General features: G+C 39.5%; 1 protein-coding gene across 4 annotated transcripts in view; it reads right to left on the bottom strand.

Moving 5' to 3' along the window:
- Positions 1-18866, bottom strand: part of LOC139474419 (WASH complex subunit 2-like) — a 48452-nt gene that overhangs the window by 13734 nt on the left and 15852 nt on the right. For 2 of the 4 annotated variants that reach the window (XM_071257435.1, XM_071257460.1), the window contains exons 15-24: positions 17287-17349; positions 16762-16950; positions 16445-16626; positions 16014-16103; positions 14788-14981; positions 4650-4773; positions 3473-3570; positions 3185-3284; positions 2432-2575; positions 806-928 (exon numbers count right to left, since the gene is read on the bottom strand). In XM_071257435.1, coding sequence (XP_071113536.1) covers positions 806-928; positions 2432-2575; positions 3185-3284; positions 3473-3570; positions 4650-4773; positions 14788-14981; positions 16014-16103; positions 16445-16626; positions 16762-16950; positions 17287-17349 — 1307 coding nt within the window. The remainder of the gene's footprint in view (positions 1-805; positions 929-2431; positions 2576-3184; positions 3285-3472; positions 3571-4649; positions 4774-14787; positions 14982-16013; positions 16104-16444; positions 16627-16761; positions 16951-17286; positions 17350-18866) is intronic. The other 2 variants (XM_071257443.1, XM_071257451.1) reach the window with 2 other exon arrangements.

Genomic DNA, 18866 nt, shown 5'->3' with positions numbered 1-18866 from the left:
GATTAGATTTAACCCAGTGCCTGTTAACTGTTAGTCACTGAGCCTCCCAGTCTCTAACTGATTGGATTTAACCCAGTGCCTGTTAATTGTTACTCACTGAGCCTCCCAGTCTCTAACTGATTGGATTTAACCCAGTGCCTGTTAATTGTTACTCACTGAGCCTCCCAGTCTCTAACTGATTGGATTTAACCCAGTGCCTGTTAATTGTTACTCACTGAGCCTCCCAGTCTCTAACTGATTAGATTAAACCCAGTGCCTGTTAATTGTTAATCACGGAGCCTCCCAGTCTCTAACTGATTAGATTTAACCCAGTGCCTGTTTATTGTTAGTCAACCAGCCTCTCAGTCTCTAACTGATTAGATTTAACCCAGTCCCTGGTAATTGTTACTCACGGAGCCTCCCAGGCTCTAACTGATTAGATTTAACCCTGTGCCTGTTAATTGTTACTCACGGAGCCTCCCAGTCTCTAACTGATTAGATTTAACCCTGTGCCTGTTAATTGTTACTCACGGAGCCTCCCAGTCTCTAACTGATTAGATTTAACCAAGTGACTGTTAATTGTTACTCACGGAGCCTCCCAGTCTCTAACTGATTAGATTTAACCCAGTCCCTGTTAATTGTTACTCACCAAGCCTCCCAGTCTCTAACTGATTAGATTTATCCCTGTGCCTGTTAATTGTTACTATCGGAGCCTCCCAGGCTCTAACTGATTAGATTTAACCCAGTGCCTGTTAATTGTTACTCACCGAGCCACCCAGTCTCTAACTGATTAGATTTAACCCAGTGCCTGGTAACTGTTACTCACGGAGCCTCCCAGAGGTCCCTGTTTACTGAAGAGGTCCACTCCTGGTGCCTCCTCACTGGCCCCACCAAACAGAACATCCTCATCCTCAAACAGGCTCTTGCCACCAGCCTTGGGCTTGCTCTGCTGTAGGATAGCATACAAAATATTTTCTTAGCAGTTAAACAAAAGTTTATTCTCTATTTCAACTAAATCAGCCTATATCATCTATACTGCAGAAAGAAATTTAAACAATGCTACAATGTTTCAGAAGTACAACAAATTGGCCAACAGTGTGGTGACATCACTTCCCCTCAAGATTTGTGCTTTGGGTTAAGTTAGACATCCTCTCTCATTTCACCTCTGTGTCTTCATTGTAAGTATGTGCACTTGCAATATTCAAGGCAAATCATGACAGAGAACATCAAGGACAAGCTTCACAAAGTTCACATAACGGGACCCAGATCTTCCGCACACCAGACAAAGACTCAAGCAATAGGCTACAAACTGGCCCCATAACTGAAAGTGAGTGAGTTAATATTTAGAGCCACATCAGACATCTGACTATCACACCGATTCACAAGTATTGTTCCCTAGGAAGACGAATATCTTTGCAGGTCCGAGCGACACAGCTACTGGCATGAAAACCCCTAAGCATGCTTGGCTCTGATGTTTTACATCCATAATGCACGTACCCCTAGTTCCCTCATTTTTACAGTCACATTTTAACTTTGCTACAAAGAGCTCAGGTATATGTGCATAAAACATACAGAATAATTCACCATTACCCAGTTAATTTATGTGTGTACAAGTATGCAAGAAACATTAAAAAAACAAATAAAATACCATCCCTCTGCTTAATTACCTAATGTATCCTTTTCAACTTGCAAACCTTCACAGATCTATATTTACTGATGGAGTGCAGGCATCACACACATAGGAACCTTACTGCAGTGAATAATACATAAAAATAGCACTACGTCTGGAATATTGTCAATTAGGCATGTATATTACTGTTGTGAGTTGATGCAACATGCGACATACTTCAGGCAGCACACATACAGATACAAACTGGAAGCCCCCTGAAAGAGTATCTTAAGCAGAATTACTTAACAAAAAGGATAACGTATTCAATGTAATAAGCACCCAGGGCGCTCTCAAAATTAGAAATAGGGGGCTCTTATTAGAATATTAATTTGGTGAAAAAAACTGAGTTGAAGGATAATATTGTTATTTATGCTGAAATATTTATGTACGACAGATATATTTTTTCATAATTTAATTGCCCATAATTAAGGGTGCATATAACACATGAGTGCGTATGATACGGGAATAAATGTCTTGTGTACATTGATCAATCGGAAGGGGTGCAAATTGGAATTGTTCACTAGCCAATATCTTAGCAAATGTCACAGTGTGTGCTTATTAGAGCGGGGCACTTATTACGTCGAATACGGTACTACTTCGTGTAAGAATACCAATAATACTGGACCCACAGGAGTAAAAACATATTGAATACCCAAAGAACCCAATGTGAATGATAGCGTGCGAAAATAATCAATGGCTCCACAGATGACCTGGAGCCCTGCACTATACCCCTACTCAATCCTCCCCAAAAGTCTCAGAAGAAACTGGACAGAACCATGGTACCTCTTTCTTGGCAGTGCTGGCTGCTGGTTTAGGTTTTGGTGCTGCACCAAACAAATCTGCATCCTCGTCATCCTCATCAAACAACGACAGTGTGGACTTGCGGGGTATGGGTTTTACCTCTGGCTTCTCTTCCTCCGGGGTGGCCTGGCACAAGTACACAAACATTTCACTTCTCAAATCCACAAGTACACAAACATTTCACTTCTCAAATCCACAAGCACACAAACATTTCACTTCTCAACTACACCAGTACACAAACATTTCACTTCTCAACTCCACAAGTACACAAACATTTCACTTCTCAACTCCACCAGTACACAAACATTTCACTTCTCAACTCCACCAGTACACAAACATTTCACTTCTCAACTCCACAAGTACACAAACATTTCACTTTTCAACTCCACCAGTACACAAACATTTCACTTCTCAACTCCACCAGTACACAAACATTTCACTTCTCAAATCCACCAGTACACAAACATTTCACTTCTCAAATCCACCAGTACACAAACAATTAACTTTATTGATACTGACACTAAATAGAAAACATACAAACAGTTTTCTATTAAGATTATTACAGGTAGAAAGAGTGATTCTTAAAACTTAAAAAGCTATTTTTTGGTAATTTAATTCAGATGGGAATAGGTAAGAAACATACATGGCACACTATAAGTTCCATGACCTTGTCAAGACAGACCTCAAAATTCAAGGTGTTTTTAAACAGATGTGCACCCTGAACACTGTCCTCACCTTGGCAGGCTCCTCTGCAGGGGTTTCCGTCTTCTTCTTCAGAATGTCAGCACCCCCAAACAGTGCCACCCCACCAACAGGCTTCTTCTTGCCTCCACTGCTACGATTACAACACATCTCATACAACATGTGCAACATCTCATAGGTGAATCGGAGATCATGATTGTTTCTGATATCAAATTAATGTCTGACACAGGCAACCATAGCCAGAGACTCTTTCATAATGCTGTAATGGATAAAATATGTATTACGTTATGTGTTTCACATGAAGAATACCATTAAACTCACCTGTCTTTGGGTTTTGACTTGAACGAGAACATATCTTCTTCGTCATCTAAATCATCATCAAACAGGCTGCTGGACCTCGGCTTGGCTTTGTCTCCCTTCTGTAACAAATAGCACAGCAAAGATGTATCTGGGACTTGTTTTGATAATACTACAAATATTACTGGTCGTATCCTATGTCTTTAGTGGATCTCGACTTCTTGCCATATCACTGCTTACTGGTCAATAGCATTCAAATAATGTTAACATGCCACCTACCTACAACAGTCAGCCTTGCAATGAACAGAACACATACTTGTAACCAGTATTGTACACACACAATAGCAGTTCAAATCAATAACTATATTAAATATAAATATATTCGAAGTACAATCATTATTTTCGCAATATCATCTCTGCTCATACCCCAGTGATTCCACCTACCGGTGTTTGACTGTAAGAAATAACTTGGAATAGCATTTTTAGTCCCTGACGATCCCAGTGTTAAGTATAAATATCGTTAAGTAATACTGACAACATAACTCTGTTCTCTTCCATATAAAATGTGCAACTTTCAGTATCTATGAATACAAACGTAACAAATGTTATATCCGGAATAGCACTTTCTGAGTAAAGTACAGATTCTCGTACTTTTTTTGGTTGAGTCCTGTCAGGGATTCAAACCCACACTGCCAGAGTGAGGCACCTCTACCAGATGTCGGACTTTCCTTTTTGTGGAAGCTTTGGTGGTTGAGTGGGTTAGATCGCTGACTTTGTGTGCTGGCAATTTGGTGCCTCACTCTGGCAGTGTGGGTTCGAATCCCGGATGGGACTCAACCCAAAAAAGTACGAGAATCTGTACTTTACTCAGAAAGTGCAATCCCAAATATAACATTTGTTACATTTGACCTTTTTCTAAATGGCATTGTGTGTTCATATGAATACCAACATTTCTTGTCATTGGCTTATAAATATATATATCCTGGGACCAACTGATTTGGGAGTGTATCGAATACATGTTAAAATGGTGGGGATATCCAAGCAGATGATGGTCTCTTATTTCTTCAGTTGCATAAGCACAGAAAGGCGTTAGTGACGAATAGGATACGTTTTATACAGTTATTCTTGTTGTTTTCACAAATTGCATGTTCTGATATGTTTCATTAATGTGAAACTATCAGTGAAAAGAACAACACTGTACCTTATCTTGTGTAGGTTTGGCTGTGGGCTTGCTTGCTGCACCAAACAGATCGTCTTGTTTCTCCTCATCATCCAGGAAGAGACCTGAGGCAGTGACAGTAGTCTTTGGCTTGCTGGCTTTACTGCTGCAAGAGAAGCATTTTGGTTAGCGTTTACAATGGTTATGGTCCAATATTAAACACTTTTTGGTTTGCTGGCTCCACTGCTGGAAGAAGTGATATTCTGGTTGCCACGTTTACGGTGCCATATTCAAAACTTTTGGTTTGCTGGCACTACTGCAGGAAGAAGTGATATTCTGGTTGCCAAGATTAGGGTGCCATATTCAAAACGTTTGGGTTTACTAGTTCTACTGCTGGCAGAAGACATATTCTGGTTGCCATGGACATGGTGCCGTATTCAACACTTTTTGGTTTGCTGGAAGAAGTGATATTTTGGTTGCCAAGGTTAGGGTGCCATATTCAAACGTTTTGGTTTACTAGATCTACTGCTGGAGGAAGAGATATTCTGGTTGCCATAGTGATATCACCATATTCAACACTTTTTTCTTACTAGCTCTACTGCTGGAAGAAGTGATATTTTGGTTGCCATGGTGCCATATTCAACAATTTTTGGTTTGCTGGCTCTACTGCTGTAAGAAGAAACATTCTGGTCACCATGGTAACACTGCCAAAATAGCAAGCACAACACCTTACAAATACACAAAACTAAATAATTAAGAACATCAAGAAGTCTAATTTAGACTTTTGGGGCAGATATTTACAAATAAACACACTTCAATCAAATGTATTTCCTATGTGTGTCAACACACAATATTGTTTGTGTGTGTGGCAATCGTTGACACAGCACGTGAAACAATGAATCTGTAACAGTAAATGTGTTTGTTGGAACGCAGGAAACTTGGAGAAGAACGTAAAGATACAGAGATAACCATGTTGCCTCCGAGCTGCACCGTAAGCCATAGCCAAGTCAGTTATTGTAATAATGTTTTCTTTACACAGCATCATGAAAGAGAACCTTCTCCATTTGATGGAAGCCGTAAACATTCTTCAAGAAAGGCTTGAGGCTCTGACTGATTCTACTGTACAGACATTTAGCTTACAGTCTGTGACACTAACACAAGATCTGCTTCTCTAACGGCAGCTATGAATAATTCCAGCACTAGTGTCCAATTGGCTAGCAGGTCATAAGGCATGGTACATTTGCCTGATGGTAGCTGTACTCCCTTCCCCTACCACATGGCTGGGCGTGCTTCAGCTGCCCTGACCATGTAGAGATGTGCACTTGCAAAGTGATTACATCATTACAGCTCCGTAACATATACACAGTGAAACCTCATTAATCCGGACCCTGGTAATCTGGAAACAGCTTCCGGGAGATGTTTGAAATGTCAACAGATATTTGAAGGACAGTACTCTGTACCCGTGATTCATTAAACTGGAAAGTTGTTAATATGTTACCGTGTTAATGTGTTTCACTGTAGAGAGATCAACATGTTACATACTGTCCAAGGCATGGTTAAGCATATATATATTAAATTGTCCTACAAAACTTCCCATTACATCATAATATTACAGAGGACTAGTTAACACATGCACCGTGTTACATCATAACATGTCTGTATCCTAAGCTACACACGAGGGTGTGTTATGTCCACTGTTACAGCGGCTGTTATCTTTGTAACCAAGTTACCGGTATATGCATGTGTTGAGGTTGGATGATTTGATTTAGATGAGAGGGGAGTAAGCCTTGGTTCAGGGTTTGCATCATTGTGTAATAGCGTTTCTTGTTCATAGCACACGTGTTGTGGGTTAGTGCCCCATCCTGCTGGTGATATGGTTTCAATGCTGTCCGCTAATACCTCGAGTTTTGACATTCATGTCACCCTATTGGGCCTTGAGGATGTCGCTAGCGTTTGATAAATTTTTTATATCACATATGTTCATTGAACTTTGACTGTCAACCTATAACATTTCATACCTCACTGTAGGAGTTCGCTAAATACAATGTTTATTCCTAATACATGTACTACATGTATCCCCAAACACATAGCCTCCTAAGATATGGAGCTAGAGTACTTGACAGTTATTACTTCTTTCAGTGGCATTTAGAAGTTGGAGTGATGAAGTAAGACGAGTTCTATGGATGAACAACTTCTTTATTACAATTAGTGCGACGTTTCGGTGTAGATCCTAACACCTTTATCAAGCAATAGATCTATTGCTTGATAAAGATGTTAGGATCTACACCGAAACGTCGCACTAATTGTAATAAAGAAGTCGTTCATCCATAGAACTCGTCTTACTTGACAGTTATTGTCACTGATTGTACATGCAGATCCCATTTTCTACATACTTTATTAAATATTACTCAACATGGTCAGGAGCCGCCATTTTGTAGTCATGAATACCATGGAGACAGATTTGAGGAGAAAAATCACTTTCGCACACGTGTTGGTCGGAGATTTAGATAATCACCTTGTATCTTATTTGTTCCTAAATATGCATATTAGAACATAACACATCCATGGATATAATGTCATGGATGGGGAGTGCAAATGTGAATATTTTATATTGGTTATTGAATATGCAATTAAGTATACTTTTCTTATTTTTGTTTTTTAAGATGTAATTGTTATATAAGTGCAATAATCGTGGACTCGACATTAAACCCCATTTCAGCTCACCTAACCTAAGATGTAATTTGTTCACATATTCATCAAAAGCCAGGCTAGGACTAGCAGTAGACTTTTTTAAGGATTAACATCCCTTGAGTTGAAGGAGCTAGTTAACACTGGTACATGAAATGAAAATGATCAAGGGCTTCCTGCTTATGATTAAACTGATAAAAGTTAGATATAGATGTTCACAAGTTAAACCGCGGAGGCCTGTAAGAACATTTTACCTCTGAAACATTACAAAACATACAAGATGGTAATAAAAAAGGATCTGTATTTCTTCCACTTACAACTAATAGTTCATACAGTGACCGTGACATTAAACACTTATGCTTCCTGCAGTGGGCCTCAAGAGGTATGTGTTCCCTCTCTAATTGAGGATTTCCTGTCACACAGCGAGTCTTATCAGGTTCAAACCTTTCCTTGCTCTCTGGAACCAGAACATAGACAGGACTTGTGTAGCTGCTGCTGCTGCTGTTGCCCTATGTCTTATCTGCTGGTTAACTTGAGCTAGCTGTGTAGCCAGCCTCTATCTTCATTACCAGGCTACAGAAAAATTATCTCAGCTACTGAAAGTTTGTAGTGATATAGTTACAAGTGGTACCATTTGATCAGCTGATAATTCTGAAATGTGAATCCTTATATCAAAGCATCCGGGTGATATATATCCTTTTTAACAGCATCAAGGTGATATAACTTTATATCACAGCATCTACGTGATATAAATGTATATTCTTATTTCACAGTGTCAGTGTCTACTTGATTACTAATTGGTTACTTAGAAAATTGAAAATTGAAAAAAAGCCTTTTGTACAAAGACTTTTCATGTCTTTAAATAGTAAGCTGTAACAAGAAAATACTGTGAAACACAGCAGATCCTGATGGGACATTTCAAGTGAAACAGAGAGGTCCCCAACAATATGTGTTCTGAAAGGCTGGGATTCTTGACAAACTGGATGTCACTTAATTTAACAAGTGTAATAATATACCTTTTTTTACAGCATTAGTACATTGAACAAATTAAAAAAACATAACACATGATAGTATAATTACGGATTCAGACAGACAGACAGATTCAACAAACCGCAGGCCTTATTGTACATGACTATGTAAACCTATACACCAAACACAAATACATAAGATCCAGCACACTTATTTACAATACATACAGCCAAGAGAACGATAACATAAACCAGCAAATGGTGCGTCCATGTTTGCATAAGCTCTGACAGTGTATTAATGTGGCTACTTCCCACAGGCCTGCCAGCACACAGATGGTTCAATCATGGACACCTGTGAGGGAACATTCCACATACACCCTAGGACAACTGCAGCTTGGCTATAATCATCTTTCCCCCTCATTCACTCAGTCTGTACTGCATAGGAAACGTAGGACCTCTCGCGCAATTCATTCCCATATTTTTTACACGCACAGAGTGAAGCTGCACTTGCCATTGATAAGAGCAATACTACATGAATATCTGACAGCTAAATATGCAAGTTGGATGCAACGATTAGCATGATTGATAAAACAAGTCATATTTGACAGAGTAAGTACGCTATCTATATAAATAAACAAATAATCCTGTTCATGAGCATGATCAGCTTAAGAAATCCCTCTTTCTTACAAGTAATATACTATATGAAAACATTCCACTCATCTCACCTTCAGACATCTTGAACTGTCTACATACCACCCAGAACATGGCCCAGCTCCTTCTGGGAACTGGTAACCTGCAGAGTATTGGACTCTGACAAAACACAGATAGTAACAAGTCAATTACGAACTTAGCTGATGAACATCCCTAGCATCCTTGAACCCGTGTGTATAAAACTCGGCTGACATTCCTACACTTGGGGCAGGTACAGACATCTTCACATTCATTTACCCACACAAAGCAGCAGCAGAAAAACTATAGGATATTCTACAGGTACTTCCACACCTGTTAGCTACTGCCATCCATTCATTCCATCATTCTCTCACTCCTTGTATTCTTCCTACCTAGTCCTGTCTGTCCATCCAGTTCCAGACAAGATCACAGAATGATATAAATAGTGTGAGAGAGGGCCTAGTTCCCACCTCCCTCTACCTCATCCTCCATACACCCAGTACATGGCCATACAGTGCCTCCACTCATTGCTGCCTAGGGAGGGGGAGGGGGCACACTCGCCTTTCTACATGCTATATTTAGATTGCTGGGAGGCAGTAGCAAGGGAAGACTTGCTGAGGCTCCACATGGATATGACATATAAAGGTAGAGTTTCAGTTGTTTATTGGACCATTATATTATTATTATTATTATTATTATTATTACTACTACTACTACTACTACTACTTCTACTATTATTATTATCATCATCCTCATCCTCATTATTATTATTATTATTATTACTATGCATATATGTGATTGTAATGTTTGATTATATATGCAGTGAGCAGACACATGGCTTCATTTGGAGTCCATTATGATTCTATTGATTGATAAATGGATTAAGCACTGTCTGTTGCATGGGATGATAGATTTCTAAATCAGTCTCAAAACAGTTTATTGGTCGACAATTTCTTTAAAAATTGGTTTAGAGATCTTTAAAACGGGAAAAGTGTAAATCACGCCAAAAGAATAACATTAACTCGCTCAAATCAAAATACTGGTATTCTTCAGACATTTTTGTTGGTGAAAGAGTCCAGAGAATCTCTTCAATTCTAGGAAGAACTGAATAAATCATGACTAGACAAAGTAATGGAGACTTTTTCGGATATTTCTCTAACAGGGTGTGTATGAGAGACTGAAACCCCCAGGAATAGGCATACAATACATATAGCTGAAAGACAGACGACACAAGCCTAACAAACATAGCACACATGGCAAACAAATCAGGTACTTGTCTGAAGATGAGAAAGAAAGAAATTCTGAACTGACTTTTTCATTTTAATTGTTTCTCCACCTACTGACCAGAATTGTGTCAAGATAATCGGAAAATCAAGAAAGTCTGGCCTTACATATGTTTATGTTTCATAAGGACGTACTGAATCAATACACCATAAGGAAATTATGACATGCACACAATACTTTTCATAATACATATTTCAGAGATGAAGTGAGTGCATGTACTGTTTGATATAAAATAGAAAATCTGATTCCAAAACGAAATTATAACAGTAATAATAGACAATATGCCATGAAACCAAAATATCTGAAACAGTTTACAGATTATCTGATAATATGCAGATAATTACAACAATTTGTTACATAACAAGTACCGGTACAATCTAAGCATATCGTTTTTCTACGTTTATATGTTTATGAATACGTTTATTTAGCTAAGATACTGTGGTACTCTGATCATGTAAAACTTTACAATGTTTCACTGATACAGAAACATTTTTATTTGATATCCTTGGAACTCATTTCCTTGGAACCACCTCCATGGTGTAGTGGCATAGCGTCCGCCCGGAGAGCAGAAGGTCCAGGGTTCAATCCCCGGCCGCATCATACCAAAAAACGAGGACTGGCTGGCTCGGGGTCAGTATACTGTGACTGAGTTGAGTATTCATGTTAAACTGTGGCCTGGTGTCTCAGTGGGCTAGCACTATGAAATCGGCATTAGTCCGGCCTAGTACAAGCAGCCATCCTCACATGTATGCACGTTGCTATATATAAGTACAATAATCTTGGAGGCGACGTTAAACACCATTTCACATCACCTCACCTTTCCTTCAAAAGTTCAGTTTCTTTTCAAGCACTATCTTCATATTCAAATCTTATTGTGGGTTTTGTTACATGAAGGCTTTTTCAAATTGTGGCATCAGAATTCAAGGCCTTTTCAAAATATGTGGGAACTTTGTCATGTTTATTTTGACATGACATACACCTGTCTTTGGAGTTAGCCTTTAAAACTGTGACAATGGAACTTGTTCTCATTAACTGTGCCTAAATAACAAAATACAAAACATATTTTATCTCTGTACAGCATATAACATTTAACTGCATTTTAAAATACAAAGATGTGTGAGAAAGACTAGTTTTGATGGTAAAGTTGTTTGTAACTGCATTGTAACATTCTGGAAAATGTTATTTATTCGTTTTTATAATTATTATAGTTTTTTAATAATCCTAGAATATCAAATACGCAACAAAAACTATAAATACGTTATTGAAATAAAACTAATGTGCATATGATTGTGTATCAGCCGATCATGGAAAAGCTTGTGCGACAAACTTGAATACCGATAGATTCCATTTGAAAAGCACATCATGCATAGTCAATGCATCTTAAACAAGTCATTGATTGGTGATAAAAAAATAACGCCTTTCTTACATTTCTAGGTTTTGCAAACAAAAATGGCTTCCCTTAGAGGGCAAGGGAGTTAACTGACTATAAAAGTCAAGTTTCCACCCTTGCCAAACTAGGCCGGTATTATGTAGTTATAATTTGGCTGGAATAACGAGTCTATGCATAGTCCAAACAAAATTGCGTAATCAAATCGACATCCGGTTGTAAACTGTCATGCAGATTTCAGTCAATTTAAGGATTTGTAAAGCATGTGCACTGACAACTCAGCATCTACAGATATTTTCCAAATCTTTTGATATTTTTAATCAAGCTGCCCACATGATTTGATGCACTTCGTGGGGTAAGACCCATTTTATCACAATATAGATCTTGATTATTGATCAGATTTTCTTGACTGGGCCCAGCCATTTTGTTTGAAGCAAATGCACGTGATATAAGAGGTGGAATCTGATTGGTCAAGAGGGGTACAGAAGGGACATAGCTCATGATAGCCACTGAAATTCCAGCCTGGTTTGGCAAGGGTGGCAACTTGACTTTTATAGTCAGTTAACTCCCTTGCCTCAGGAAGATGGAGAGGGAGCTGCAAGCAGACACAAACGGGTATGCTACTATTCATTTAGTTTTAAATGATTTACAGGGACTATTACGAAACAGGTTAAAATGCTTAATGTCAAGAAACAGATGGGTAAAAATACCCTGTAAAAATTGTGGATATCCAATCAAAATCAAACCCCTGAATAAACAACTCTAATAACTAAAAGCTTATCTAGAGCTCTGATCCAAAATAATCAGTAGGTTCAATGGTTCATTCTTACAAATATGACATCTCATAACATTATTGGTACCGTCCTGTGCCCGTAAACATGACAAACTGAAGAAAAAGAAAATATGAACTGAGGAAAACCAGAAAAAAACATACTATCCAACAAGTGGATCAGATGAACTTGAGTGGGATATTGTGACCTTCATTCATGGGATCAACATAAAGTCTTGCCCCAAACGTACTAGATAGACATGGCCCTGTTGACCCGCCATACAGATAGGTTGTACAAGCCACATATGTCATACCATGACCATGGCATTACTGACGTCATTCAGTAGCTGCCTTCAACAGTTATACCGATTACATCTGATCACTCTTAAAATTAATGGTGGCAAGTGGCAAGAGGTCATTGGAAAAATGGTGCAGATGCCTGGCTACTAATGATGTGTGTGACTCAAGGTCACTGGTCACTCTTGACATAATCAGATAATATTGGTGTGACTCGGCGGTCATCAAACACCAAGTCCATATCCAATGTCAACAACACACATAGCAATGCAAAGTGGAAGACTCCTTCCTTAGGCTAAAAAAACACTGCCTGCCCGCAACATATTTTCAAAAGACATTGCTTGAGAGCCAATTCTTTTATCTTTTTTAAGCCTAAAGAAGGACATTCACCTGGAATGAAGGTCACTCAACATTCTCAATCAATAGTAATAAGACTTCACACCCCATTAAGTGGCTATTATTTCCTGCAACCCTCCTTCTGTGTCCAGGTTCCTCCTGATATCCTTCACCAGTGTGATGCTGTATAACGTGTGTATGCCATGTCTACAAGGTATTGACCTCCAGGACAGAGCAGGGCAGAGAGTGACTGCATCACATATCATGATGTGCAACCAGTACATGTTCTGTGTGGTCTATCTCCTTGTAATGCTATATCTCTGTGCAGTTGTGGAAGCGTTAGGAGTGTATCCCTTGCAGTATGTAACACATTGATCTCACTACATGTAATCTCTCCCTTGCAGCCACATGTCTGAGGTCTATTTACTATGAAAAACTTGAACCTTGTCTTGACAGAGTATCAGAGACCCTAAGTCATGTAGATCATCAGTTCATCTTCACATTCTATATTGTGATATGCACATACAGGTACCAGCAAAAACATATTACTCTACTTGATAAACACGGACAGACATTCAAATAAAAATGGGGGCGGTGAGGTAGCCTAGTGATAAAAGCGTTCACTCGTCACGCTGAAGACCGGGATTCGATTTCCCACATGGGTATGATGTTTGAAGCCCATTTTAGGTGTGCCCTGCCATGATATTGGTGAAATATCGCTACATAAAACCATACTCACTCACTCAAATAAAAATGCATGCAGTTGACTAATTGACAAGGTAGAATTCCTGTTTGCCCGACTGGATGTGCATAATTTAAGAAGTCAGGAAGACTTGTTATCATTTTGTTTTGTTTGTTTGTTGTTTAACGCCACACTCAGCAATAATCCAGCTATATGACGTCAATCTGTAAATAATCAAGTCTGGTGCAGACAATCCAGTGATTGACATCATGAGCATCGATCTACACTATAGGGATACAATGACATGCATCAACCAAGTCTGTGAGCCTGACCACCTGATCTTGTTAGTCGCCTCTTACGGCAAGCATGGGTTGCTGAAGACCCATTCTAACCTGAATCTTCTCGGGTCGCAGTGTCAATATACATCTGCTGACATCTGTTATCTAAAGCGTAAGTCTTGTTTAATGTCACAGTTATCTGATCACAGAGGTCAGGACATAGCTTCATATATGACACAAGGAGTGAGATCAGATAGCAATGAATTTCTAGGTAAGTTGAAACATTTCATGGATTATGCAGTGTAATGTGACTATATAATGTCGTGATGATGTCATTTCATCAGAGCAACATCCACACTGAAACCAAAACTGTTGAGTGAGTGAGTGAGTTGGGTTTGAAAAGTATTTAGTTACATCATGGCATGTCAGCTTAATGTGGAAGGATGTTCACCAAACATAGAAACATAAGTGGGTGAACCGGGATTTGAACCCACAATCAAAGGTTCCTGGCAAGGCTAAGGGACGCAACTCTGCACAGCAAAGTGCAGTGACTTAGATAACAGGGCCACCCGTGTCCCCACAATTGCTGATGAAATCAAGTCATTGGCATTTTTCTTATGTTCCTAATGAACTGGAAGTGCTGCTTGAATGTCTTGATAAAAACTTGATACGAGTCTTGAGCCCAACCCTGGCCCATCCCTAGGCAAACTGAAGACTCACCATGGAGAGGGATATAACTATAGGCTTCACAAATTGTGTGAAATGAAACCATATCAATTAACGTGCCAAGCAATGTGCCCAATAATGTAGCAAATAACTCACCTGTCTGTCTTTGGTTTGGAAGAAAAGAGATCCTCATCGATGTCATCTGCAAACAAACTGTTGCTGGATGCAGAGCCACTTCGCGATGTTTTCTTCACATCAGTTGACCCACGTAGCGAGGAGCTGGATGCTGACTGGCTGGACTTCACGCTGCCACTTCGAGACTTTTCTTCATCTTCTCTCTCTTCATCTTCCTACAATGTAACAATCAGTTCAGTTTGTTGAGAAATTCATTGTTACAAATCCAAAGCTTGTGACATACTCTCTATGCATAACAACATGTGTGGTTCTTATCTTTTGTTTGTTTGTTGTATAAAGCCTCACTCAGCAATATTCCAGCTATATGATGGCGGTCTATAAATAATCGAGTCTACTACTCCCCATCCAAGTCCACTCCATATCCAAGTGAAGACAGTGAACATCTACTACTCCCTATCCAAGTCCACTCCGTATCCAAGTGAAGACAGTGAACATCTACTACTCCCTATCCAAGTCCACTCCATATCAAAGTGAAGACAGTGAACATCTACTAATCCCTATCCAAGTCCACTCCGTATCCAAGTGAAGAAAGTAAACATCTACTACTCCCTATCCAAGTCCACTCCGTATCCAAGTGAAGACAGTAAACATGTACTACTCCCTATCCAAGTCCATTCCGTATCTAAGTGAAGACAGTGAACATCTACTAATCCCTATCCAAGTCCACTCCGTATCCAAGTGAAGACAGTAAACATCTACTAATCCCTATCCAAGTCCACTCCGTATCCAAGTGAAGACAGTGAACATCTACTACTCCCTATCCAAGGCCATTCTGTATCCAAGTGAAGACAGTAAACATCTACTACTCCCCATCCAAGTCCACTCCGTATCCAAGTGAAGACAGTGAACATCTACTAATCCCTATCCAAGTCCATTCCGTATCTAAGTAAAGACAGAGAACATCTACTACTCCCTATCCAAGTCCACTCCATATCCAAGTGGAAACAGTAAACATCTACTACTCCCTATCCAAGTCCACTCCATATCCAAGTGGAAACAGTAAACATCTACTACTCCCTATCCAAGTCCACTCCGTATCCAAGTGGAAACAGTAAACATCTACTACTCCCTATCCAAGTCCACTCCGTATCCAAGTGAAGACAGTAAACATCTACTAGTCCCTATCCAAGTGAAGACAGTAAACGTCTACTACTCCCTATTCAAGTCCACTCCTTATCCATGCTTACCTCGCTATCTGAAGCTGGTCGTTGTTTCTTGATGGCTGCAGCGAGGGGATTTGGAGCTCCCCCGAACATGGATACCGCCCCTGCTGGCAACTGCAACATTACAGGCAAACCTTATAGTGCCTATAGATAGTGGTCATTGTCTTCCTATAATTCATCAACAGCAGACAATTAACCAGACATCCATCTGATTTTGTGCATAAATGGTGATTTGTATTAAAGCTGTCACATCAGTTCATTTCAAATTGGTCTGAATATTCATTTGTGAGTCAGTTTCATAGTTACTAAATCTCTGCATGACTTCTCACCTGATCAATACCTACTGATTTGATTGGCCATCAAACTTGACCACTGGTTTACATGTAACATTTCTACAAGTTGTGGAAATCTGTATGTCTTTGGAACCACTGCACTCAGAAATTGACAAGTGTTACCTTCTTTTCTGTCTTCTTGGCCTTGGGTTTAACCTCCTCTGCTTTTGGTCCAGACATTTTACGTGTACTAGCGGCCGACTGACCCATAAACAGATCCCCTTCTTCGTCCTCATCCTGGTCATCAAACAGGTCACTCGATGCCTTGGAAACCTTCGGCGCTGATGTAGTCTTTGCTATTTTTTCTACAATAACAGTTTATGATGCGATTCGATGAATGAGTAATGTTTATGCCATTTTGATCAACAATGAGTAACAATGCAAACTTTCATGCTTTTAAAATACTACTATTGATGGAGACTTTTAATAGATGTCTCTACCTTTCTTTGGCTGTGTCTTCTTGGAGGGAACTGCAGCAAACAGATCCCCCCCTTCGTCTTCCTCCTCATCAAACAGCCCTCCTCCTACACTGGCTGCCGCTGCTGCAGGTTTCGACTTGGAGGGTTTCCTTGGTGCCGGGGCCTCCTCCTCCTCCTTGATGGAACTGCCGAACAGTCCCGAGGCACCATCTGAAGATGGAAGATGACAGAACAAGACAGTAATAAATCACAGCTCATAATCAAGTTAGTGAGTGAATGTTGTTTAATGCTGGGGCCAGCAACATTCCAGCGGCACCAAACACTACAATCAAGTCTGGACCAGTCATCTTCCTGAGGCAAGGTGGTTAACTGACTGTAGGTCCAGTTGGCTCTAACGACACGAATGGGATACTGGGTACCTACTGTAACCCAGAATCTCTCAAGGCCCATCACTTGTTGAGAAATCAACCATGAATACTTGTACCATTTATTGATGATACGCTAACACTTGTAAGTATGTTATATGCCATCACGCCCTGACCTCACCTCCAAATATGGACACAGCTCCTTTGGGCAGTCTCTTCCCACTCGCTGTCCGTGGTCTGGTGTCTGGCAAACAATTCAACTTGAATCAACCACTTATAATTTAAACAAATGTTCTATCACTATCATGTTTCTGAGCATGTATAATCAAAACTGACCAGAAACTTAAAATCAGTCACACAAGAACATTTCAAACAAAAATCCAGTAATGCTCTAAAAGTTTTCTTTCCATAAAATCATTTCCCAAGAGAGCATATCCATTACAGAGTGGACTGAAGAACTGTTCATGGATTGTCTGGTGCGTAGTTCAAATACAAGAACAATGCAATTTACTTCGCAGATTGACCTTTATGCTGCACATGATTTCAATGTGTATCGGAGGAACATTTAGGTTAACTGTTTCGTGACTGGTTGCATATTTACTTTCAGGAAATGAACTGTGTTGTAAATACATTCAGTTTCACGGAAAAAACATTAAAATGGGCTTTACACATTGTACCCATGTCGGGAATCGAACCCGGGTCTTCGGCGTGACGAGCGAACGCTTTAACCACCAGGCTACCCGACCGCCCCTGGTTGATCTTTAAAGAAGTCTTCCGTATTTTCTTGAGTATAGTGCTCACTTTTTTTCATAAAAACACAGCTGTGTAGAAGGGGGTGCGCATTATACACGAATTATGAGTTTGGATGTTTTTTTCCCCCATGGAAAGACATTACCGTGAGCACGAAACACCGGAAATACCATGTCAACAAATCCATACTGAAGTACGCAAAATAATCATGTAATTACACTGTCTGTCTTCTTTGTATTTCTGGACTTATGTTTGTAACTTACTTCATTAATTTTATTCAAAATTCCTTACAATATTGTTTTTATTAATTTCGGCGAAATCGTGTGTGAAGCGATCGGAAGATCGCACAACTCTCCGTTATTAACAGCAACCACGGTCAGAATACCGCTATTGACGCCTTGAAACGAACTTTAGTTGACAGAGAATGGATACATATATCATAAATGACATACTTTGACTCGTTAAAAGTCATATTTGTTTTTGTTTGACGATTCTATGTCAACATGAAATTCTCGCGCTCACGTGATCACGTGCGCGTGAGCCTTGACGGTGACTGGTCAGACGTGTTCCATGTAAAAAATAATACCCGGGAATAGCGATCAGCTGCTTCGCTTAGGGTTATTATTATTTTAAATATGTTTAGTAAAGGCTGCATATAATTAAGAAAATAATGGAATATATTATTCCTGATAAATAAAATAGTTTCAGATACAATTGTTGCCTATCCTTGCATTAAAAATCCTATAAAGTTATATCATTGGGTGTGTCTTGACCGAATCACCGGTCGATTCCAAGAAAACGTGTGTACAGCTGATTGCTGTTTCCGGCTTAGTTTACGAGAAAATACATAAGGTAATCTTAATCCCTAGATATATAACAATGCCTAGCAGAACAATAAATACTATTTAAACGGTAAGTAAACATGTCTGGTGATTTTTTATCTCAAATTTCGAATTTGTACTGACGAAGTTTCTCAGCACCCGTTCGTTTGCCGGACTTCGCTGAAAGGGT

The sequence above is a fragment of the Haliotis cracherodii genome, unplaced genomic scaffold (assembly GCF_022045235.1).
Source record: "Haliotis cracherodii isolate W230 unplaced genomic scaffold, xgHalCrac1.p SCAF_1, whole genome shotgun sequence".
NCBI classification, from domain to species: domain Eukaryota; kingdom Metazoa; phylum Mollusca; class Gastropoda; order Lepetellida; family Haliotidae; genus Haliotis; species Haliotis cracherodii.
This window is presented reverse-complemented; position numbering and strand designations above follow the sequence as displayed.